Here is a 21,539-nt window from a genome sequence, read left to right as displayed (position 1 = left end):
AGCACACCAGCAGCACACCAGCAGCACACCAGCAGCACACCAGCAGCACACCAGCAGCACACCAGCAGCACACCAGCAGGTTTGACTTTCCATTTTTCACCTGTAGGACAATCTACATCAGCAGTGTCATACGCATGTCCAATAACCGTCATGACACTGCACGACGCTCAGAATAGATTCCAGTTCTAATTTTGCGGCGTCAACGTAGCGTCTCCAGGCATTTTTTGACAGACAAAATGGCAAAAAAAAAAAAATTCAGGATCATGTAGAGCAGGTTAATATGAACATTTTAAGACCAAAATGTCGAGACTCACTGCAGCAGTTACCAGTGTTGGGGAGTAACAGATTACATGTACCGGCGTTACGTAATCAGAGTACAAATTATGAGTAACTGTATTCAGTTACAGTTACTGTTTCAGTGAGTGGTAATTGGATTACAGTTACTTTGTTGAAATAAATGGATTACATGGCGGTATTTTCCTGTTTTCACATTTTGGGCTAAACCAGGACTAAAACCAGGACAAAACCAGGACTAAAACCAGGACTAAAACCAGGACTAAACCAGGTCTAAACCAGGTGTAAAGTAGGACTAAACCAGGTCTAAAACCAGGACTTAATCCAGGACTAAAACCAGGACTTAACCAGGACTAAAACCAGGACTTAATCCAGGACTAAAACCAGGACTAAACCAGGTGTGAAGTAGGACTAAACCAGGTCTAAAACCAGGACTTAATCCAGATCTAAAACCAGGACTAAACCAGGACTGAAACCAGGACTAAACCAGGTCTAAACCAGGTCTAAACTAGGACTAAACCAGGACTAAAACCAGGACTAAACCAGGTCTAAAACCAGGACTAAACCAGGACACTAACAGTAGTGTGGACATAATATAAAGCAGCAGTGATCTCATATCAAAAATAATTTCTCCATCAATAATATTTTGAATACGGTTATGTAAAGACTGGGCTTTTTATTGTCTTTAAGCAGATTTATCTTATGTTCAGATTTCCTCGTCTTTACGTCTTTACAGTAAACAGTTGCCTGTTCATGGAGACTTGGGCTCAACAGACAATTTGAAGACAACCAATAAGAGTTTGCAAAATGTGGTTGCTACATTCATGTAGTTTTAAAAAGCATGACAATATCAAGTAATCCAAAATATTCAGATTACGTTACTCACTTTAACTAATTTAATGGATTACGTTACAAACTACATTTTGGGGTGTGTAATCTGTAATCTGTAGGGGAATACATTTTAAAAGTCACCTTCCCAACACTGGCAGGTACAGAGAGAGGAGCCACAAGATCCTAATGGAAGTCAATTGGAGCCAGAGTCAGAAGGAGCCAGAAGAGCCACATGTGAACTTCATATTTGGCATTAGCTCTGTCCACTCATATATACAGTCTATGTTTTTTATCAGGGAAAGACAGGAAATAAGCACGTGGTGTCAAAATAAACTTCTGATGCCCTTTCAAAATATGTTCTCTAAAAGCACTTTACCCTTGTAAACACCGAGCGTCACATCAGGAGCTCAGAGAACGACTCGTGATGGACTACGGAAAGTTTACAGCCGCAGAGGATAAATATAAAACACTTTATGATGTCAGACAGAAACTTTACAAGAACAAGTTCTGAAGGAAAGCATTAGGGTTCGTTCGCTCGACGGTAGGTGGGTACTTTTTTTTTAACCAATCACTGTTATTTGGTCATGATGTATGTAATGCGCCGCTGGGGTTAACTTGGTATATTAAACTGTTCCTAAATCCTATAGGAAGAAGGGCAATAACGTCTTTTCCCTTGATAAAATTCACCAAACATTCTCTTTGTTCCTGCTTTAAATCCTCGATCACGGGAATCGTTGACAACACAGAATGTCTGGAGTAAGAAAGCTGTCAAAAATATTCGTGCACATAAAATAGAAATCCGTGCATATTTGGCTGTAGTTGCGCATAAAATAAATATTTGTAAATATTTGTAAAGTTGACAGTAAAGTTCCGTCTGTGAATTCGTATTCGTACTGATGAAAGCGTAATCGTAAATTTTCATTTCGTGATTGTAATTCATGACGTCGTAATTTTTCAATTCGTATTCTGATGGATAAAATACACACAATATATTTTATGTACGACTGGACTCATTTGAGAGTTTACAAATATTTATTTTATGCGCAACTACAGCCAAATATGCACGGATTTCCCAAATACGCACGGATTTCTATTTTATGCGCACGAACATTTTTGACAGCTTTCTTACTCCATAAGAATGTCTGTCTTCATCTACATCCATCTCGACGCTTTGTTCACTGTTGTGCTGTTCACAAAAGGGACACAGACAGACATGACAAGTTTGACGTCAGGGCTTCACAGCTCACAGCTGATTGGCCGGTGCAAACTATGGCCCAGGGTCCAAATGCGGCTCTCACATTTTTCTTGGCCCTCAGGCTTCCAGGTGAATTGGCCCAAATTACATTACATCAATTAAAAAATAATTTTTTGCTGCAAGTTTTTTTTAAATCTACCTTGATAAAGCTCATATTTAATATTTTGTGTGTAGTTTAAGGATTTTAGCAAGAATAAAGACTGATGGTTCATTCTAACATGATAAACATGCACATATTTCAGTTATTCCCTGTACTGAACACTAGTCTGTGGCCCTCGATCGGCCCTCTGCTTCGTCTGTGTTTAGATATGTGGCCCTTGATGAAAAAAGTTTGGACACTCCTGGTCTACAACTTCCGGGGTTTTTGCAAACCGTATTCTGATTCCTGACCTAATCTCTGGAGAGAAATGAAATTGAGCAGAGACACTGTGTGGCTCCAGCTTAACTAACACGGAACAGACGATCAAAGTTAAACAGTGAGGAGCTTCATTAATGCAGCTCCACAGATATGACTCGTTATGACTGCAAAACATCGACTCTCCTGTTGTCAACTTTTGTTTTGTGGTTTAAAACATAATTCATCCAATCAACAGAGAATACATGAGTAATGTAAAAAGTTTAGAGTTTAAATGTTAAACGTTTATAGTTTAAACGCGCCTCTGTCAGTGTGCCCCAGGGCAGCTGTGGCTGCAACAGTAGTTTACCATCACCAGGTACAGAGTGAATGAATAATGCTGAATAATGCTCTGTAAAGAGTCTTTGGGGACAGAAAATGTCTGTGAAAAGCTCTATATAAATAAAGACTTATTAATACACAGAGTTTAGAGTTTAAACGTGAGAATCCACAGAGTTTAGAGTTTAAACGTGAAAATCCACAGAGTTTAGAGTTTAAACGTGAAAATCCACAGAGTTTAGAGTTTAAACGTGAGAATCCACAGAGTTTAGAGTTTAAACGTGAGAATCCACAGAGTTTAGAGTTTAAACGTGAGAATCCACAGAGTTTAGAGTTTAAACGTGAGAATCCACAGAGTCTGGCGTCACAAGAGCAGATCTGTGTCTCTGGTGTAAATTGAAGTTTTTAAAAGTTCTCTTGTTTGCAGCTCTGACGATGTTACATGTTGCTGATGCTCCTGGTGTAAATTCGAGGTTACTGTAACTTTCTCTCCTCTCTGTCTATCTCTACTTTCTCTCTTTCGTTCTCTCCTCTGTCATTTTGCTTACACTTCTGTCCATGCTCTCTCTCTCCTTCTTTCTTTCTCTCATCTCTCCTCTTGTTTTTTTCTTTTCTCTCTCCTCCATACTTCCAGTCAGCTTTACGTCAAGATGTGAACGTATCTGATGATCTTTTTCCGTCTCCCTCCGCACTTCTCTCGTGTCCTCTTTTCCCTCTCTTCCACCATCCTTTTTTTCTCTTTCTCTCTTCCCCTTTTCTTCCACTTCACTCTATCCCCCTCTTTTTTAGCTTTTCACACTCCCCCATCTCTCTTCTCTCGTGCACTTATCCATTCGTCCTTCCCCGTTCTCTTACACTCTCTCTGTTTTTTCTTCATCTCTCTATCTTCCTCTCTTTCTCTTTCTCCCTCTGTCCTTCTTTCCCCCTCTCTTTCCCTCTCTAAAGACAGAACAGAGTGGGCGTTTCATATTCACTTGCCTGTGTTTAGTTCTTCTCCTCGTCACTGAACTCGGGCCAAAAGTTCTCTGCCAACTGTGCCAGACTGAATCAACGCTTTTTCAACTGGAACTTTTTCTTTTTTTTTTTGTTGTAAGTTTGTTTTAAAGCCGAGTTCATCTTTTGAAACGGGGAGTCGGTCTTTATTTCAGTTTCAATAGCGGCACTTTTTAATGGCGCTGTGTAGATGAGTTTTGGACTAAATATGGAGTAGATTATTTGGAGGGAGAAATAAAACTGGCAGCAAAATGTGTTTGAAAAATGTAGGTCAATGTTAGGGCACGAAAAACACCACTTTTTTTTTGTTTTGGAAATGGTGAAGGTGCCAGTGTGGATTTTGGCTCCAGACCAACTAAGCAGACTGCCAGATCTCGTAACCGTGGCGACAATTTCAACTTCAACTTCAACTTTTTTTGTTTGTTTTGTTTTTAACTTTTAATAGGAAGAGTATTTATTACAGCATTTTCATTGCTAGGTCCATTTCCAATATATAAATAAAATGGATCCATAAAAAATAAAAAAATAATAATAATAATAATAATAATAATAATAATAATAATAATAATAATAATCATAAAAAAATCTAATAATTATAAAATAAATTAATAAAAAATGTAATAATTATAATAAAAAATATGAATTTTTAAATAAACCATATTCAGTTTTTTTTTTTTGTTTTTTTAGACATTTTGAAAAGTTTTCTTTATTCTTTTTATTTTATTTATTCTACTAATATTGTATTATAAGTCATTTTATATATTTATATATCTGAATTACTCTCCACATTGTTCCTCTCTCCATCCATCCATCTTTCTCTCATTCTCCTCTCTTTTTTGCTTCCTCTTTTCTGTTATTGTTCTTTCTCTCTTTCTAGCTTTCTATGTTCTATCTTTTCATTCTCCTCAATCTCTCTTCTCTCTCATATTTGTCCAGCCTTCCTCTTTCTTTCACTCTCTCTCTCTCACTCCTCTCTTTTTGCTTCCTCTTTTCTCTGTTACTATTCTTTTTTCTCTCTATCTTTCTATTTTTTTTGTCTTTTTACTCTCCTCAATCTCTCTTCTCGTTGTCCACTCTCCCTCCCCCTCTCTCTTTTACTTTCTCTTCTCCCCATCCCTTTGTCTCACTTCCTCCTGTCTCTCTCTTTTTTTGATCCCTCTTTTTTCTGCTACTGTTTGTTCTCTCTTTCTAGCTTTCTATTTTTTTATCTTTTCATTCTCCTCAGTTTCTCTTCTCTGTCATATGATCCACTCTTCCTCTCTCTCTACATCTCTGTCTCTTCCTCTCTCTCCGTCTCTCTCTTCTCTCCATCTTTCTCTCTTACTCCTCTCTCTCTTTTCTGTTACTGTTCTTTCTCTCTAACTTTATTTTTTTTTTATCTTTTCACTCTCCTCAATCAATCTTCTCTCTCTTATATTTGTCCACACTTCCTCTCTTTTTTACATCTCTCTCTCCTCTCTCCATCTCTCTCTCTCTCTTATTCCTCACTCTTTTCTTTCAAGCTTTCTTTTTTATCTCTTCACTCTCCTCAGTCTCTCTTCTCTCTTATACTTGTCCACTTTTCCTCTCTCTTTCACTCTCTCTACATCTCTCTCACTTCCTCTCTCTGACTCTCTTCTCTCCATCTTTCTGTCTTATTCCTCTCTCTTTCTAGCTTTCGTTTTTTCTTTTCACTCTCCTCAGTCTCTCTTTTCTCTTATACTTGTCCACTCCTCCTTGCCACTCTAGTTCACTCTCTCTCTCTCTCTCTCTTTGTCTCTCTCTTTCACTTTCTCTTCTCTCCATCGTTCTCTTTTCTCCTGTCTCCCTCTTTTCTCTTTTATTGTTTTTTCTCTCTTTCTAGCTTTCTATTTTTTCTCTTTTTACTCTTTACAATCTCTCTTCTCTCTCTTGTTATCCACTCTCTTCATCTCTCTCTCCTCTCTCCATCTTTCTCTCTTACTCCTCTCTCTTTCTAGCTTTAAAAAAATCTTTTCATTCTCCTCAATCTTCTCTCTTATACTTGTCCACTCTTCCCACCCCTCTCTCTTTCACTCTCTTTTTTCTCTCCATCTTTCTCTCTTACTCCTCTCTCTCTTTATACTTCCTCTTTTCTCTGTTACTCTTCTTTCTCTCTTTCTAGCTTTCTATTTTTTCATCTTTTCACTCTCCTCAATCTCTCTTCTCCCTCATATTATCCACTCTTCCTCTCTCTCTCTCTCTCTCTCTTCATCTCTCTCTTCTCTCCGTTTGTCTCTCATCCTCCTTTTTCTCTCTTTCTTGATTATAATTCCGACAGTAGCTCAGTTGGTAGAGTATTTGTCGAATCCCGCTCTCGGTCGACTCACGGGCTGGCGGCGCGACTCCGGCTCCCGCACGTGAACGCTGTTGTTGTGTCCTTGGGCAAGACACTCCAGCCACCTCGCCCCCCGGTGTCTGCGTGTGTACACCGGCGGGCGAAAGCGCTCCGAGAACGAACGTGTGCTTGACTTGAATTCTGTAACATTTCTGTACAAAAAGTCACATTTTTTCGTTTTTCATTTTCCGAAACTCGTCTGCGTTCCCGCTCTTTTTGTCGTATCGATATATCTCCGGTGAACGCTCGTGTCTCGTGTTCAATGATTTTCCGTCTCGTTGGAGTAGAATGGTGTGAAGCTGCACGAGACCAAACGAACCCGGCCCAGTGTCGACTTAATGACACGTGAATTATGAACTGGTCTCAAAAGCCTTTTATTCTACACCTGCTCTCTCTCTCTCTTTATCTATCTCTCTCTCTCTCTCTTTCACTCTCTACACTCTCCCTCACTCTCTTCTCTCCATTTTTCTTCCCTCTGTTATTCTTCTTTCTCTCTTTCTAGATTTCTTTTTTAACTTTTCACTCTCCTCAGTCTCTCTTATACTTGTCCACTCTTCATATCTCTCTCTTTTACTCTCTGTCTCTCTCTCTCTCTTCTCTCCATCTTTCTCTCTTTTCTTCTCTCTCTATTTTTACTTCCTCTTTCTTTTTCTCTCTAGCTTTTTTAATCTTTCTTTTTATCTCTCTTCTCTTTCACTTGTGCACTCTTCTTACCTCTCTTCTATCTCTCTCTCTCTCTGTCTGTCTCGCCATCTCCCTCTCTCTTCTCTTCATCTTTCTCTCTTTTTCTCTCTCTCTATTTTTACTTCCTCTTTCTTTTTCTCTCTAGCTTTTTTGTCTTTCTTTTTTTTATCTCTCTTCTCTTACACTCGTCTCTCTCTTACTCCTCTCTCTCTCTTTGCTCCCTCTTTTCTCTGTTACTATTCTTTTTCTTTCTTAGCTTTCTTTTTTTATCTGTTCATTCTCCTCAGTCTCTCTTCTCTCTTTTGCTTGTCCACTCTTCCTCTCCTCTCTCTTACACTTTCTCTTCTCTCCATTTTCTCTCTGTCTTCCTCCTTTCTTCCACCTCTGTATTGCTCTCTCTCTCTCTGTCACTCTCTTTTTTATCTTTTCACTCTCCCCAATCTCTCTTCTCTCTTATACTTGTCCATTTGTTCCCCTCTCTTTTCACTCTCTCTCTCTCTCCATCTCGCTGTCTTCCCCTCTCGTCCTCTCTCTTTCTTTCTCTATCTTTGCTCTGCCTCCCTTTTTCTACCCTCCTCTCTCTCCCCCTCTCTCCCTCCCTCTCTCTCTCTTTATCTCTCCTTCCACCTTTCTCTCTGTCAGTCTCTCTCTCTCTCGCTTGCTCTCTTTCTCCTTCTCTCTCCCTTTATCTCTCCTTTCACCTCTTTATCCTTTCTCTCTATCAGTCTCTCACTCTCTCTCCCCCTCTCTGTTTCTGCTCCTCTCTCTCTCTCTGTCCCTTTAGCTTTCCTTCCACCTCTCTCCTCTCAGTCAGTCTCTCACCCCCCGTTTCCCCTTTTCTCTCCCTCCTTCTCTCTCCCTTTATCTCTCCTTTCACCTCTCTCCTTTCTCTCTGTCAGTCTCTCTCTCTCTCTCACCCTCTTTCTCCCTCCTTCTCTCTCCCTTTATCCCTCTCTTTCCTGTTACTCTCTTGCTCCCCCCCTGTTTCCTCTCTCTCTCTCTCTCTCCCTCTTTCTCTCTCCCTCCACTCTCTCTCTCCTCTCTCTCTGTCACTCTCTCTCTCATCTCTATCCTGACGTCCCCTTACGTCGCCCTCCACCCTTCCATATGGTCTGATCTCTCTCTCTTTTTCTCCTTCTTCTTCTCTCTCTCCTCCTATCTCTCCTCACGTCCCCGCTCGCCCTGCTCCATTCTTCTAGAAGCTCTGGTATAATCTCTCTCTTCTCTTCTCTTCTCCTTCCTTCTCTTCTCTCTCTCGTCGTATCTGTCGTCGTGTCCCCGCTGGTTTCCTGCACTCGTCTATCAGCTCCGGTATCGTAATGAATAACCGCTCGTCTCTCTCTCTCTTCCTCTCTCTCTCTCTCTTTCTCTCTTTTCGTCGCGTGCTCTTTCTCTGCGTTACCCTTTGGCCCTCAGCACAGACTGTCTCGCTATTTTTGGAGCTCGGGCCAAGACTTGTGAAGAGTCAGCGAAGGGGAGTGAGGAGCAGGAGGAGGCAGAGCGATGGAAGGATGGAGCGAAAGAGAGAAAAAAAGACAGAATATGGTCCAAAATGGCCGCCGTGCCCTGGGAAGAGACGCCGGGGGCCGCTGGGATGATTGGCCGTGTAAACACAGACGCATACACACTGGCCATGGCACGGACTGTTTCCTGGTGCTGAGGCATTATGTCGCAAAATATTCTCATTAGTTTGATTTTCTTGGCAAGAGTTTAAAAAGTATCACGAATATTTAGTTCACAAAACGGACTCTTGTGAGCTTTAAGTCAGGTTATAATGTTGTTACCTCCTCAAAAACAAACCTGTCCACTGTCCCACATCTTCACCCTGATTGGTTGTTTATGTGAGCGTGGTTTATCTGCTTCCTCGCCAGTGTGGAGCAAAAAAATAAAAACTAGAAAAGCACTCAGAGAGCGCAGACCTCCGCCAAGGACTCCCCCCATTTTTTATATAAATTGCGATAAAATCAGTCTTCTGGATCAGATCCGGATCAGCCTTTGGAATATGAAAGAGGATCCCATTGTCCATCCCTGAGTCAAATTTCATGGGGTTTGGTCAATAATTAACCAAGATATTGAGAAACAAAATTTTTGGCCCCATTTACCACAATGTTAACTAAAAATTCAAAGTGATCCAGAATCCAGGATTTCTTCCGGATCACCCCCAAAATGAAATCAGTTCTTCCTTTTCACATTTCCAACAAATCCTGAAAATTTCATCAAAATCGGTCCATAACTTTTTGAGTTATGTTGCTAACAGACAAACAAACAAACAAACAAACAAACAAACAGACAAACGCCGGCAAAAACATAACCTCCTTGGCGGAGGTAATAAAATAAAAAATAGGATGGTTTTGAGTCAGCTCACAGAAATGGTGAGAAAATACAAACATCTGTATGACACAATGCTCAATGACAATGAAGACGCCAAATGGCAAGAAACTCATGGAGGGAGATCGCCGATATTTTTAGCCAGGCTGTTGCCACCTAGTGCCTCCGCTCAGTTTCATTTCTTTTCACCAACTACGTCAGGAATCGGAATATAATTGAAAGTTCACAAAAACCCCAGAAGTGCGAGTCCGGGCACCAGCCAATCAGCGAAGAGCCATACATTCTCTTTTGGCAACAATTCCCGAGCTCGAGGATTTAAAGCCGGAACAAAGAGAATGTTTGGTCAATTTTATCAAGGGGAAAAACGTTATTGTCCTTCTTCCTATGGGATTTGGAAAAAGTTGAATACCAGTTTGCCCCATTAGCGGCTCATGACATTCTCTCATCGATCTTATTGTATCACCTCATGGTCCCAGGCCTCCTCAACCAAACTGAAACCGCTCTGTTCATTATTCAAACTCACCCTTAAGGTCCTTGACAAAAAGCCCAAACACTGGTACCACTGTAAAATTTTAAAGAAACATAAACTTTTTAAATTTAAATATGTTACCAAATTTAATCATCTTAAATTCTTTAAGTGTCTTAAATGTGATACACCACTGCACTAAGAATTTGCCAGGACCATAAAATATACACACAAAGCAAACACAAGAGGAGCTACTAGTGGTAATTGCATTGTTCCTATGTACAGGACGGTTCTTGGTCAATCCTCTTTCTCTTTTAAAGGCTCCAGACTGTGGAACTGTTTACCAGCTAATTTAAAATTGGAAATCAATAACAACAAATGTAAAAGTAAATTAAAATTATTGTATGTCTCCAATCAAAAATGCACCCACTGAAAATGTACTGTTTATGTTTTATCTGTATGTAACTTATGTGTCTTTTCTTGTCTGTTTTTATGCATGTAGTTTATATTTTTAATGGACAGGTGTTGAAAACTTGCACTTGTGCTGAAACACTCAAAGCAATGCATCTGGCTTGTTCAATGCGATTGTGATGCTCTTAATAAACATGAAAATATGTCACGACTAAATAGAGGCGATTGGTTAAATTAAAAAAGTACCCGACCACCTTCGAGTGAACGAATCCTAATGCTGCGAGGTCAGACAGTTTCCACGAACTGAAACCAGCTGATGAACCAGGCCAGGACATTTTAGGCTCAGATGAAAATCAGTGTAGAAAATACAGCTGTGATCTCAAATTTGCAAAAGCCAAAAGGCAGGTCACCAAAAAAGAAAAGAGTGGTCAGGCTGGAGGACGAAAAGAAAACCTCTTTGCATCAGCTGGACTCCTTCATCAAACACAGGGAAACATCACCAATAAGACGTGTATTCAAGTCAAACAGATGTAAGATATTAATATTTAGGTAAGAGGAGCGAGGAGGTGGTGCAGTTCAGCAGCAGAACATCAAGCAGAAAACAAGTTTGAAATGTCAGAGCCCCAACGAACTTTGTTCTTGTTCTTATCACCTCAAGAACCTTATGTTCTTATGAAGTATGAATAGGCCTTAAGTCTGTCTACATCTCCAAAACTCAGAATGCTCTGTTCCACAAACAAGATGTTATTTAAATTAAGCAGCTTTTATGAAGTAAATGAGGGTCAAGTTTTACATAAATACATAAAAAAAAAATACAAAAAGTGACTCTCGAACAGAAAGAATAATGATAAATCTAAGTAAATGTACAAAGGCCAAGTCAAATGTGCAAAGGCTAAATGAAATTGGCAGTCACCCAGATAAACAAAAGTGCTACCTCTAGTGTCTCGACTGACAGATAACACAAGTACTTAAATTACAGGACAAGAGACACGTCTGGTTCAGAACAAGTCGCGCTGACACTGTAGTCCAGATACGAGGACGAACAGACGCACGGTACTTTTCTTGGACGAAGCGTTGGGAGATCAGGAAGGGGAGTGGAGGAGCAGGCCAATGAACCAATCAGCCATCAAACTCTGACAGTATATGCGAGGCGAAGTCATGATATCACAAATCTGTAGTTTTCAAGTTAAAAGATACCTTTTATTTCATTTGTTTCTTAGAGTTTGGCAATTCCGAGGCTGAAATCAGCTAAATGATTCTAGTGAAGTTGTATGGAGCTTAAAAACCCAGTGGAGCACTTCCTGTATTACCACATGACATCACAAGGTGGATCAGAGTGTTTTCAGTTTGAGAGAAGAACTCAGCCTAAATCTGCAGAGTTTGTGTGAATGAAACAAAACACAACTCTAGATATGTTTGTGATGAGAAAAATCATAACATAGATCTGAAAATAGCGTAATATGAAACCTTTAAAAATCATTCGGACTTGGAAATATATATAAAAAAGAAGAAATGCTGTCTGACATTTTGCTGGTGTCAAGAGAGCTGCATCATTTTTGAAGTTTAGTGAATTTGTGTGAGATCAAAGACAGAAAACGGAGTGTACAAAAACCTTTTTAATGAAGCATGAAGAGCCATCGTGTTACATAAAGTGTGATATAGAGACATGGAGCGTGCGATGGGCCTCTCAAAACCTGTCTGCTCAAACATCGACAATATTTACACGAGCTCATTTGAGAAGATGAAACGCGAGTCACGGAAGCGGAGGCGGCTCAGATGGAAGCTCCTCCTCTGAGCCGATGATTGGCGGTTCGGATCCAGCTCTTGACGTAAACGTGGCGGGTAGAGGGGTGAGATCCAGGTGCGATTCCTTAGGCGAGACACTTAATCCACTGTGGGGTTGCAAAATGGACCGGAAACTCATTGTGGTTTTCTGTAGAATCAGTGAGTGAAGTGCGACACTCTGTAAATCTGAGGGGAAAGAAGTTTGATTTGGTCCAATGAGCTCCTTTGTTTCATGTTTGTGTTACTGAAATAAACAAATCTGATTGGACGATCACGTTTGGTTCTTTTCTCGAGGCGTGACCGGACTGATATCCCTCAAGATTCCAAATGTCTATACGGGAAGAAATAAAGCATGCCATAACCTAAGACAATGAGAGCGTTTCCATGCACATCAGTATTCCAGTTTTTAGCCATATCCACATTATGGAAGTATTCAGGATATGCTGTTTACAAACGCACAAAAATGATATATTTAATAAACTAGGAAAAATACAAACAACCATGAGATTATGTGTTTAATGCAGCTTTGACACATTTGTTTACATTTTACAGAATCGAAACTTAAAACCACATGACTCATTTGCATAAACTATAAGCACTGAAAAAAAAAAAGCAGCTCTTTCCATGTGTCCTGATGCATCAGCTTCTGTCAGACATGAGTCTGAATCTGAGTGTTCTCTCTGTGACAGAGGATGTACTGATGGTGGTGAGTCTGTGCTGTGTGTATATCACGTTGGAGATGGTTCATGTTAAACTTTTCAGAGATCGAACACGTGCAGGTCGTATGAGTGCAGATTGTACGTGTGTAGGTCGTACGTGCAGGTTTCGCACAGTTATGCATTTCACTCATGTACAATCACTTTATTTATGCTGGCTACCGTTGAAAAAGACTGAAAGATGTAAATAATTCTTGATAATAGTGGAGCATGATGCACTTGTTGTAGTCCATTTTCTGGGAGTTGTAGTTTTGACTGTATTTCCTGTTGCTGGTTAAGAGGATCTGGATCCACCTAAAGCAGTGATAGCTCCTTTTGCTCACTGCTCCTTCCTCCTACTTGGTCCTTATAGCTGACCTCATGACGTTGTTTGTTTGTCTTTTGGACTCATGTGCACTCAACTTTATGTTGCAGTAACCAGGATACTGCATATACATGCCATAGTATCCCGGTTACTATCAGAATATACCAGCTGCAGTATCACTGTTATGAGAAACCAGGATACTGTAGGTGGTATATTTGGATAAACAGTTTCAGGCTGTGGAAAAGTCTGTATCAGGCTTTAGTAACTTGCTTTTGATTCATATTTAATATAATAAGACGAACTTTTCCACAGCCTGAGACAGTTAAACTTCACTATTTTTGTGGAGGTTTGCTAAAGCCACGGCCATCAACTGAGTGGAAATGATCATTTCTGCAAAAATAATAATGAATCATTTTAGAAATACACTAGCACAAATGAAAATTGTCACAGTACAAAACAGCACAGACAACTGACACAATTATATTATAAAAGAAGCACAAAGGAAACTTTTTGCAGCACAACACAGCACAAACGATAGACATCGATTTTGTGTAGGTGTGTGTTTGATCGGGGGCCAACTTCACTGAGGTGTTTAACCGTTGTTGAACTACTTGTGCATTATGCAGTAAAAACTATTCATATTATTAATAGTTGAAAACGGCCATAAAGTAGATGTACTTTATACTGTACCCTCACTTTAAACGTTTCCTCTCTCTCCCCTCTGTCCTCAGGTCCCACATGGGCAGCCCCGGTTGCCGCGGTGAGCCAGCCCAGCCTCCTCCCCCACACCTACACCCTCCCACAGCCCCCCTCCTTCAACCACAGCGTCACCGCGCAGTCACCCATCATCGGAGTCACCCCCTCCATCCAAGCACCCATGCACCCGCAGCACCCGCTCATGACCGCCCACTTCCAGTCTCCGCAGCAGCCGCCCTCTATGGTCCTCAACCTGCCCACGCAACCGCCCTACCAACCGCCGGCCGTCACGCCGTCCCCGCTACAGGCCAACCACGTGGTCCATCCCAACCATCACCTCGGCAACGGACACCTCGGCAACGGTCACCTAGCGCACCCGCACCCGGGTCACGCCCCCCTGCTGCACCCGCCCTCGGCCCTGCCCCTGACCAACGGGCAGGCGCAGCTGGCAGAGGCGCAGGACGGAGCGAGCGGGCTGCAGATGCTTCGCACGGTGGGCATGGGGAAGTATGAGTTCAGCGACCCTGGACATCCCAAAGGTAAGAGCGCTGTGCTGCTCTGTCCTCTACTCTGTGTTCTGTCATCTCCACACCTGTCAATGCTGACGTTTAGAGCGCTGCAGAGAAGGGCTGTTTCTCAAGGAGAGCTAGTATTGTTGTCATGGGTTACAGAGAGATGCTATGGTTTGGTGCTTCAGTTGTTTCAGTTTTGTGTCATGCATTTTGATGCTGATCACAGGAGGAGTTTGCCAAGTTTTAAAGGTCTGTCAGTTGTTTGTGAACATGGAGATGTCATTGCTTTACCTGGAATGTTCCGGTGTATGGTATTAAATTAACCAGTTATTCAACAATTTGTATTACCTTGAAAAACATTTTAATTCATGAATTAATCACTGGAATGGATGAATAGTGCTTTAGAGCATTATTCATTCACTCCACACTGGTGATAAGTTACTATTGTAGCCACAGAGCTCCAACCACCACCATCAGCTCTAGACTGGGTGGGTGAAGTGTCTTTTTTTCTTTCCTTTTTTTTCACTACCACCCCTCTGTCACACCTGGTATTCCCAGAAGTCTCTTATCCAAGTACTGACCAGTGTGATGAATCCCTCAGTCGTCCAGGTAGAATCCATGAGGAGAAAAATTCAGTTTGTCGACTGGTCAAAAGTTAGTTTGGTTGAAGACATTTCGCAGCTCATCCAAGCTGCTTCTTCAGTTCTGGTCAGACGCTGGTGGACACTTCCTTCCAGGTCAGGTCCAGAGGTGTGGAAGCTCCATTATGCCCATTAATTGTTATGCTAATTAGACCCCACACCCTGTACAGGTCAATAGGCCTAACTAACTAACAGAAACTGTAAACAAGTAGGTGTGTTAGTTTCAGTTAGTTAACTCCTCCCTGCAGATAGAGGAAGTGTCCACCAGCGTCTGACCAGAACTGAAGAAGCAGCTTGGATGAGATGCGAAACGTCTTCAACCAAACTAACTTTTGTCCAGTCCACAAACTGAATTTTTCTCCACAAGTACTGACCAGGCCCAGTCCTGCATAGCAAAGGACATCTGACCGGATCAGGCTTTGACTTGTCGGTATGTGGTCATCATGTATTCTTCCATTAGCGGGCTTGCTTTTCCAACAGATCTGGCCTGGAACCTGTAGTCTGCAGGCTGCTGGTGTCTTCTGTTTGTCTCCATGGTGATAGGTGGATTTTATGCCATACGGTCAAACATTCCAAGCAGTGACATTTCCATGGAAACAAACATAGTGCAACAAATGATGAGTTCATTTCGAGTACTAGTGACACTACTTGGTCTTGGTGATGTGAGATATGTTTATAAGTAGTTTATAGTTCATAAGTGGTTGTTGTGGATAATATTGAGCTAAAGTGTTCTGTATTTGCAGTATTGAAAAAGGACAGCGGTGAGGTGATTACATAGACCATGATCCTTTGCTCCGTTTCTTTGAGGCAGACATATATACATTACTGTTATTGAACCGGTATTCAGTGTCCTTTGAAAATTGATCTGAGCAATAATAGCATAAAAGGCCTTTTCTTGTATTCTTTGAGGGAAAATACCTGTGAGGGCAGTACTGCAAGTAGATACACGCTGAAAGTAAAAGTGGCCTGTTAAAACGGATAAGTCTGATGCCAACTGTTTTATTTGGAAGACAAAGGACATTTTTGTTGGTTGTTTTAGATCTGTACAAACATGCGCAATGCTTATCAGAAAAGTCATGCTGGGAGATATGACCAAAAAAAATATATATATAGTGTATATTTTGAAATCAGACCAGGGACTACTCGTTTTTCAAACACTGTGATCTCTTTACATTTTCATTCTTATCATATGCTTTTATTGAAGACACTGTAGCGCCGCTCTTAGATATATTCCCCAAATGGTCCGGCTGCAGCTCTATATACCCAGACTCATGAGGTATTAGCTCTTAAATCACTTCAACCTGGAATTCTCTTTTCTTGCCTGTGCGCATACGAGTGTCAGGTGCCTAAAGCCATAAACAAGACCACAAACACCACAGCTATAGCACGTCGTTAAAATACTGTTGCAATGTGAGCCCCGTTCACTGGAAAGCCAAGGCAAGGTCAAGGAGAGCAGCAGGGGCACGGGGACACAGAGAGAGAGAGAGAGAGGGACAACTGTCGGTAATGGTCAGCTATGCTCTGGACGCTCTGTTCTGATCTCAATCTCAATTTAACCACCTGTCGCTATAATGGTTCTCGTTGCTAAAGTAAACAAATGCAAACACCGAAATGATCCGTGAAAAATCAGGTGACGTCTGCGTGGACCGGTCTTGTGATCCTGATATTATATCATATTTTTATCTAGTTATTATGGATGCACCGGTCCAATACTCCGAGCCGACACTGAACAATTTGCTGACTTCCAAATATCGATCAAGCCGATATCCTGGTTGAACACATATATTCAAGACTATTTACTGGTCATAGTGCATTTATACAAAGCTGTTCTCTAGTTATGTGACACATAAATAGTAGCTCCATAAGACAAAACTGATCCTAATAGGTTATATTAGTTATTTTATTTTTGCTTTCAGTACCAACATGGGTATTGCTAATTTTCAGATGACATCACAACATTCTATAGCCGGGGTGTCAAACATATGGTCCAGGGGCCAGATCCGGCCCTCCAAGACCTTTAATCTGGCCCTCGGCTGATTTTCTGCTAAAATATTGTAATCATATTTTCTATTAAAATATTGGTAATTTCTTGAGTCGCTGAGCATAGCAGCGTCTCCAGCGTCTCTGTACGTGGCCCCTCCCACCAGAGCAGCACAAATGAAGACTTGTCTCTTTCCAAACGCTCTTAAAGGACGATCGTTTTGACTGTTGACCGTGACACCCTCATCAACAAAATGTCCAAAATGAGAAAAGTGGAGCCGAGTGCAGGATTTTACAACAAAAATTGACTTATTCGTATTTGCAGACAAGTTCATGTTAAAACATTGTGTTGAAATTGCATTTTTCTTAAAGTTTCAGGTTGTTCTTAATATTATATTTTGTAAAAGAAAGAATTCATCAATTAAAAAAGATTTCTGTCATAGATTTGTGTTTCTCTGCACAAATATTTGAAGTTATTGTTATTTTTGGGGTTTATATGCCATGAGTTTTCTGATTCGGCCCCTTTGGGATCAAAGTAGGTTGGATACGGCCCCCGGAACAAAATGAGTTTGACGCCCCTGATCTATAGGCCAATATTATTTACTACAGATGGGGGCAGCTAAAAGTTTCATGATTAAATTGCACTTTTTGTTACATACAGTGAGTCCTTGGGTCTAGTCATTAATAGAAATAATCAAGTTCAACATTTGTGCATTTACCTTTTTAGACATTTGTCATGAAAGTACAACATTATCAACAGAGAAATCTGGCTCTTTTCCCCATCTGGGAATCTGACATCATCACATTCTAGAATCTGAAAACCACCAACATTTTGATATCTATAATAAAACTACAATATCAGAATTTGTATCAGAATCATAGACTGTATAAAGAAGTGGACTAAGTGAGTGTGTCACCCATAGTGTTCAGCACCACTCAAAAGAGGCTCACGATGCTCAACAGTTAAAGGAGCTAATCTGGAGCCAGACTCTATGTTATGAATAGGATTTTTTTTTTTTTTTTTTGATGGACAAAATAGCAAAAAAATAAATAAATAAAAAATCAGGATCATGTAGAGCAGACATGTCAAACTCAAGCCCGGGATATAATTATATTTGGCCCGCGAGATTATATCAAATATGTATTAGAGCTGCCCGCTGGCGACAGATAGACTATAGTGACATTATTTATTTAAAATGATCTTATTATTTTGAATTATACTTGCTCTGGATTCAATGTTTAAGCCAAACAGTATCTCGAAAGAAGAGAAAACTTGCAGATGTTGCTGAAATTTCTCAATAAATATTTAGTTTGGCCCACGACTTAGTCCCAGTTTTTAATTTTGGGGCTTTGTGAATTTGAGTTTGACACCCCTGATGTAGAGTGAGTTAATATGAACATTTTAAGACCAAAATGTTGAGGCTCACTGCAGCAGTTACAGAAAGATGAGCCACAAGATCCTAATGTAAGTCAGTTGGAGCCAGAAGTCTCCTGGCGAACTATGTCCACTCATATATACTGTGTATGGTTCAGCGCCAGTCAAATGAAGCTCATTGAGGCTGTATTTATAGGAGAGAATATGGAGCAGAGTCCCATTAGGAATAGGACTTTATTTAAGTACAATGAAGATTTTAAGACCAAAATGATGAAGCTCACAGCAGCAGGTACAGCGAGAGGCACGACAATTTTTCAATGTAAAGACAACTGGAGCCAGACTGGATGGAACCTGAAGTGCCCCTGTGTTCACTTCCTATTTGGAATGCAGTAGCTGGTTAGTTATGTCCATTTCTATACACACTCTATGACTGGAACTGAAACAGCTGGGTTAGTGCATCCTTAATATTTATGAAAAAAACAAAAAAAAGTATATTTTATGATGTGCCCTAATCACTTGCAAAATGTTCCATAATTATATTGGTGGTTTTCAGATTATAATGTAATGGTGTCAGACTCTCAGATGAGGACAAGGGACAGATTTCTCTATTGATTATGTTGTACTTTACCATCAAATATCTAAAAAAACAAATGCACAAATGTTGAAAAACCTGATTTCTATGGCTGACTAGACCACGAGTGTCAAACATAAGGCCTGGGGGGCCAGATCAGGTCCTCCAAGACCTTTAATCTGGCCCTCGGCTGATTTTCTACTAAAATATTTTAATTATATTTTAATTTTCTGTGGTGTTTATCACAGCAGCGTCTCCAGCGTCTCTGTACGTGGCCCCTCCCACCAGAGCAGCACAAATGAAGACTTGTGTCTTTCCAAACGCTCTTAAAGGACGATCGTTTTGACTGTTGACCGTGACACCCTCATCAGAAAAATGTCCAACATGAGAAAAGTGGAGCCGAGTGCAGGATTTTTTGCATACAAGTTCATGTTAAAACATTGTGCTGAAATTGCATTTTTCTTAAAGTTTCAGGTTGTTTATAATATTATAATATTTTCTAAAAGAAAGAGTTCATTAATTAAAAAAAGATTTCTGTAATAGAGTTTGTGTTTCTCTGCACAAATATTTGAACTTCTTGTTATTTTTGGGGTTTATATGCCATGAGTTTTCTGATCCGGCCCCTTTGGGATCAAAGTTGGTTGGATACGGCCCCAAACCAAAATGAGTTTGACACCCCTGATCTAGACCAAAAACTCACTGTATTACAAAGCAAATCTGCATTTTATCAATAATAATTTTATCTGCCCCCATCTGTATTAATGAATATTGTCCTATAGAATGTTGTGATATCATCTGAAACCCAGAAACATACATTTAAAAGCTTGAACTGATCTAAAAGTAAATATATGAGCAGAAAACTTATAATAAATCAATACATTTCAAACCTGAATTAAACCTTGATGAAAAACAGTTTCCAGCGTCTTTTATTTCTTTTAAGTATTATTATTATTTGTATGCGTATTTATACTACTACAGCACTCTCTTCTGTTTATTTTTTTTCTTTTGGTACCCTCTTTCTTTCTCTGTCTCTTTCCAAACTTAAAATGCCACAAGCTCCATTAGTTCCTCTCCTGTAGTTTTGATTTTGCTTTTCGTTTTTGGCCGCTCCGGGTTGCCGTAGCCCTTGACTCTAAACAGCGGGTTCAGTATAGAGAGGGACAACTGCCGGTAATGGTCAGCTATGCTCTGGACGCTGTGTTCTGATCTCAATCTCAATTTGACCACCTGTCGCTATAATGGTTCTAGTCGCTAAAGTAAACAAATGCAAACACCAGAATGATCCGTGAAAAACCCGGCGATATCTGCGTGGACCGGCCTGTATTTGAAAGAAAATGTCCTTGGATAAAGTATATTGGTAAAAAAGTATGTAAAATGTATATCTGTAATTTCTTCAGTCTGTTAATCACTGTTTAAAAACTATTTCCTTTATGGTTTTCCAAAAGTGAATCTGACCTAAGATGGTACATTTCACAAGTTATGAATATTTACAGCACATCTGATGAAAGCATAGTCGACCAGAAAGTTGTAAGCAATGAATTCAAAAATAAAAATGTGAGACAGTCCTATTTTCTACAAGAATAATTATTCACAAAGTCATATTACATCATGATATGAGCAACTATAATGATTATAATGTATTTCAAACAGGTTTTAAGGTTCTATATTACGGAAAATTGACTCTTATGAGCTTTAAGTCACGGTAGAATATTGCTACTTCATTAAAAAAGTTCATTCACACGTTTGAGTAACTCTTTATTATAGGGCTGGGTATCATTAAGGAGTTGCCGATACGATACATACCTCGATACACAGGCCACATTACGATACATATCTCGATACAGTGCACTTTCCATTCGATATGATATATTTCAAATCGATTCGATACGGTTCAATAAAAAATAAAGGCTAAATCGTGGCTGTGATACTAAAAGTCTTTGTTAAATCACTTCTTGTGCAAAGTTCATATGAAACATAAACATTTTAATCCTCAAAACAGTAAAAATGTCAAATGTGTCGCATAAATGAGTTTCCTTTCACTCCACAAGCAACAAAACTGTAGCTGTAACAAAATAATTTTGTAAAACACACCTAAAAATACTCTTGGTGAAATATCAATACAGCAGCTGTACACTGTATCATCACATTAAACGATACGATATATCGATATTCCAATATTTTTGCACACCCCTAGTTTATTATTAGTCTGTTTGCATTTCCAAAGCTCAAAATCCTCTGTTCCACCTTGTGATGTCATGAAGTGGTAGGTTTCAGCTACCTTTGACCTTTAGTTCAGTAGAGATTGACAGTTCCAGAGCTGAAATTGTCAAAATGATTCTAGTGAAGGCGTATGGAGTTTAAAAACACAATGGAGTACTCAATCAAACTTTATTTATAGAGCTCTTTACAACACTCAAGGTGACCAAAGCACTTTCCAATAAAACCAATCAAAAATTAAAAAATTCAACAATGAAATAAAACTACAAAACTACAAAAATAGTACAAAGTGTCATTACATTACAAAGCGTTAAAAGCCAACGTGCACAGATGAGTTTTGAGGCTGGATTTAGGCAAAAGTGTGTGATGGTGCACAACTCACGCAGCACTTTTGTTCCAGAGTCTGGAGCAGCTACAAGGAAAGTCCCGTCGTGTTTGAGTGCGGCTCTGGGGACGTCCGGTAGAAGCCAGT

General features: G+C 40.1%; 1 protein-coding gene across 1 annotated transcript in view; it reads left to right on the top strand.

The window, feature by feature from the left end:
* Positions 1-21,539, top strand: part of LOC110154500 (kelch-like protein 29) — a 798,906-nt gene that overhangs the window by 327,774 nt on the left and 449,593 nt on the right. Inside the window, exon 8 of the mRNA XM_055149662.1 lies at positions 13,807-14,310. Within this exon, the coding sequence (XP_055005637.1) occupies positions 13,807-14,310 (504 nt within the window). The remainder of the gene's footprint in view (positions 1-13,806; positions 14,311-21,539) is intronic.

This window comes from Boleophthalmus pectinirostris, unplaced genomic scaffold (assembly GCF_026225935.1).
Source record: "Boleophthalmus pectinirostris isolate CB_2022bp ecotype Guang Dong unplaced genomic scaffold, ASM2622593v1 HiC_scaffold_13, whole genome shotgun sequence".
NCBI classification, from domain to species: domain Eukaryota; kingdom Metazoa; phylum Chordata; class Actinopteri; order Gobiiformes; family Gobiidae; genus Boleophthalmus; species Boleophthalmus pectinirostris.
This window is presented reverse-complemented; position numbering and strand designations above follow the sequence as displayed.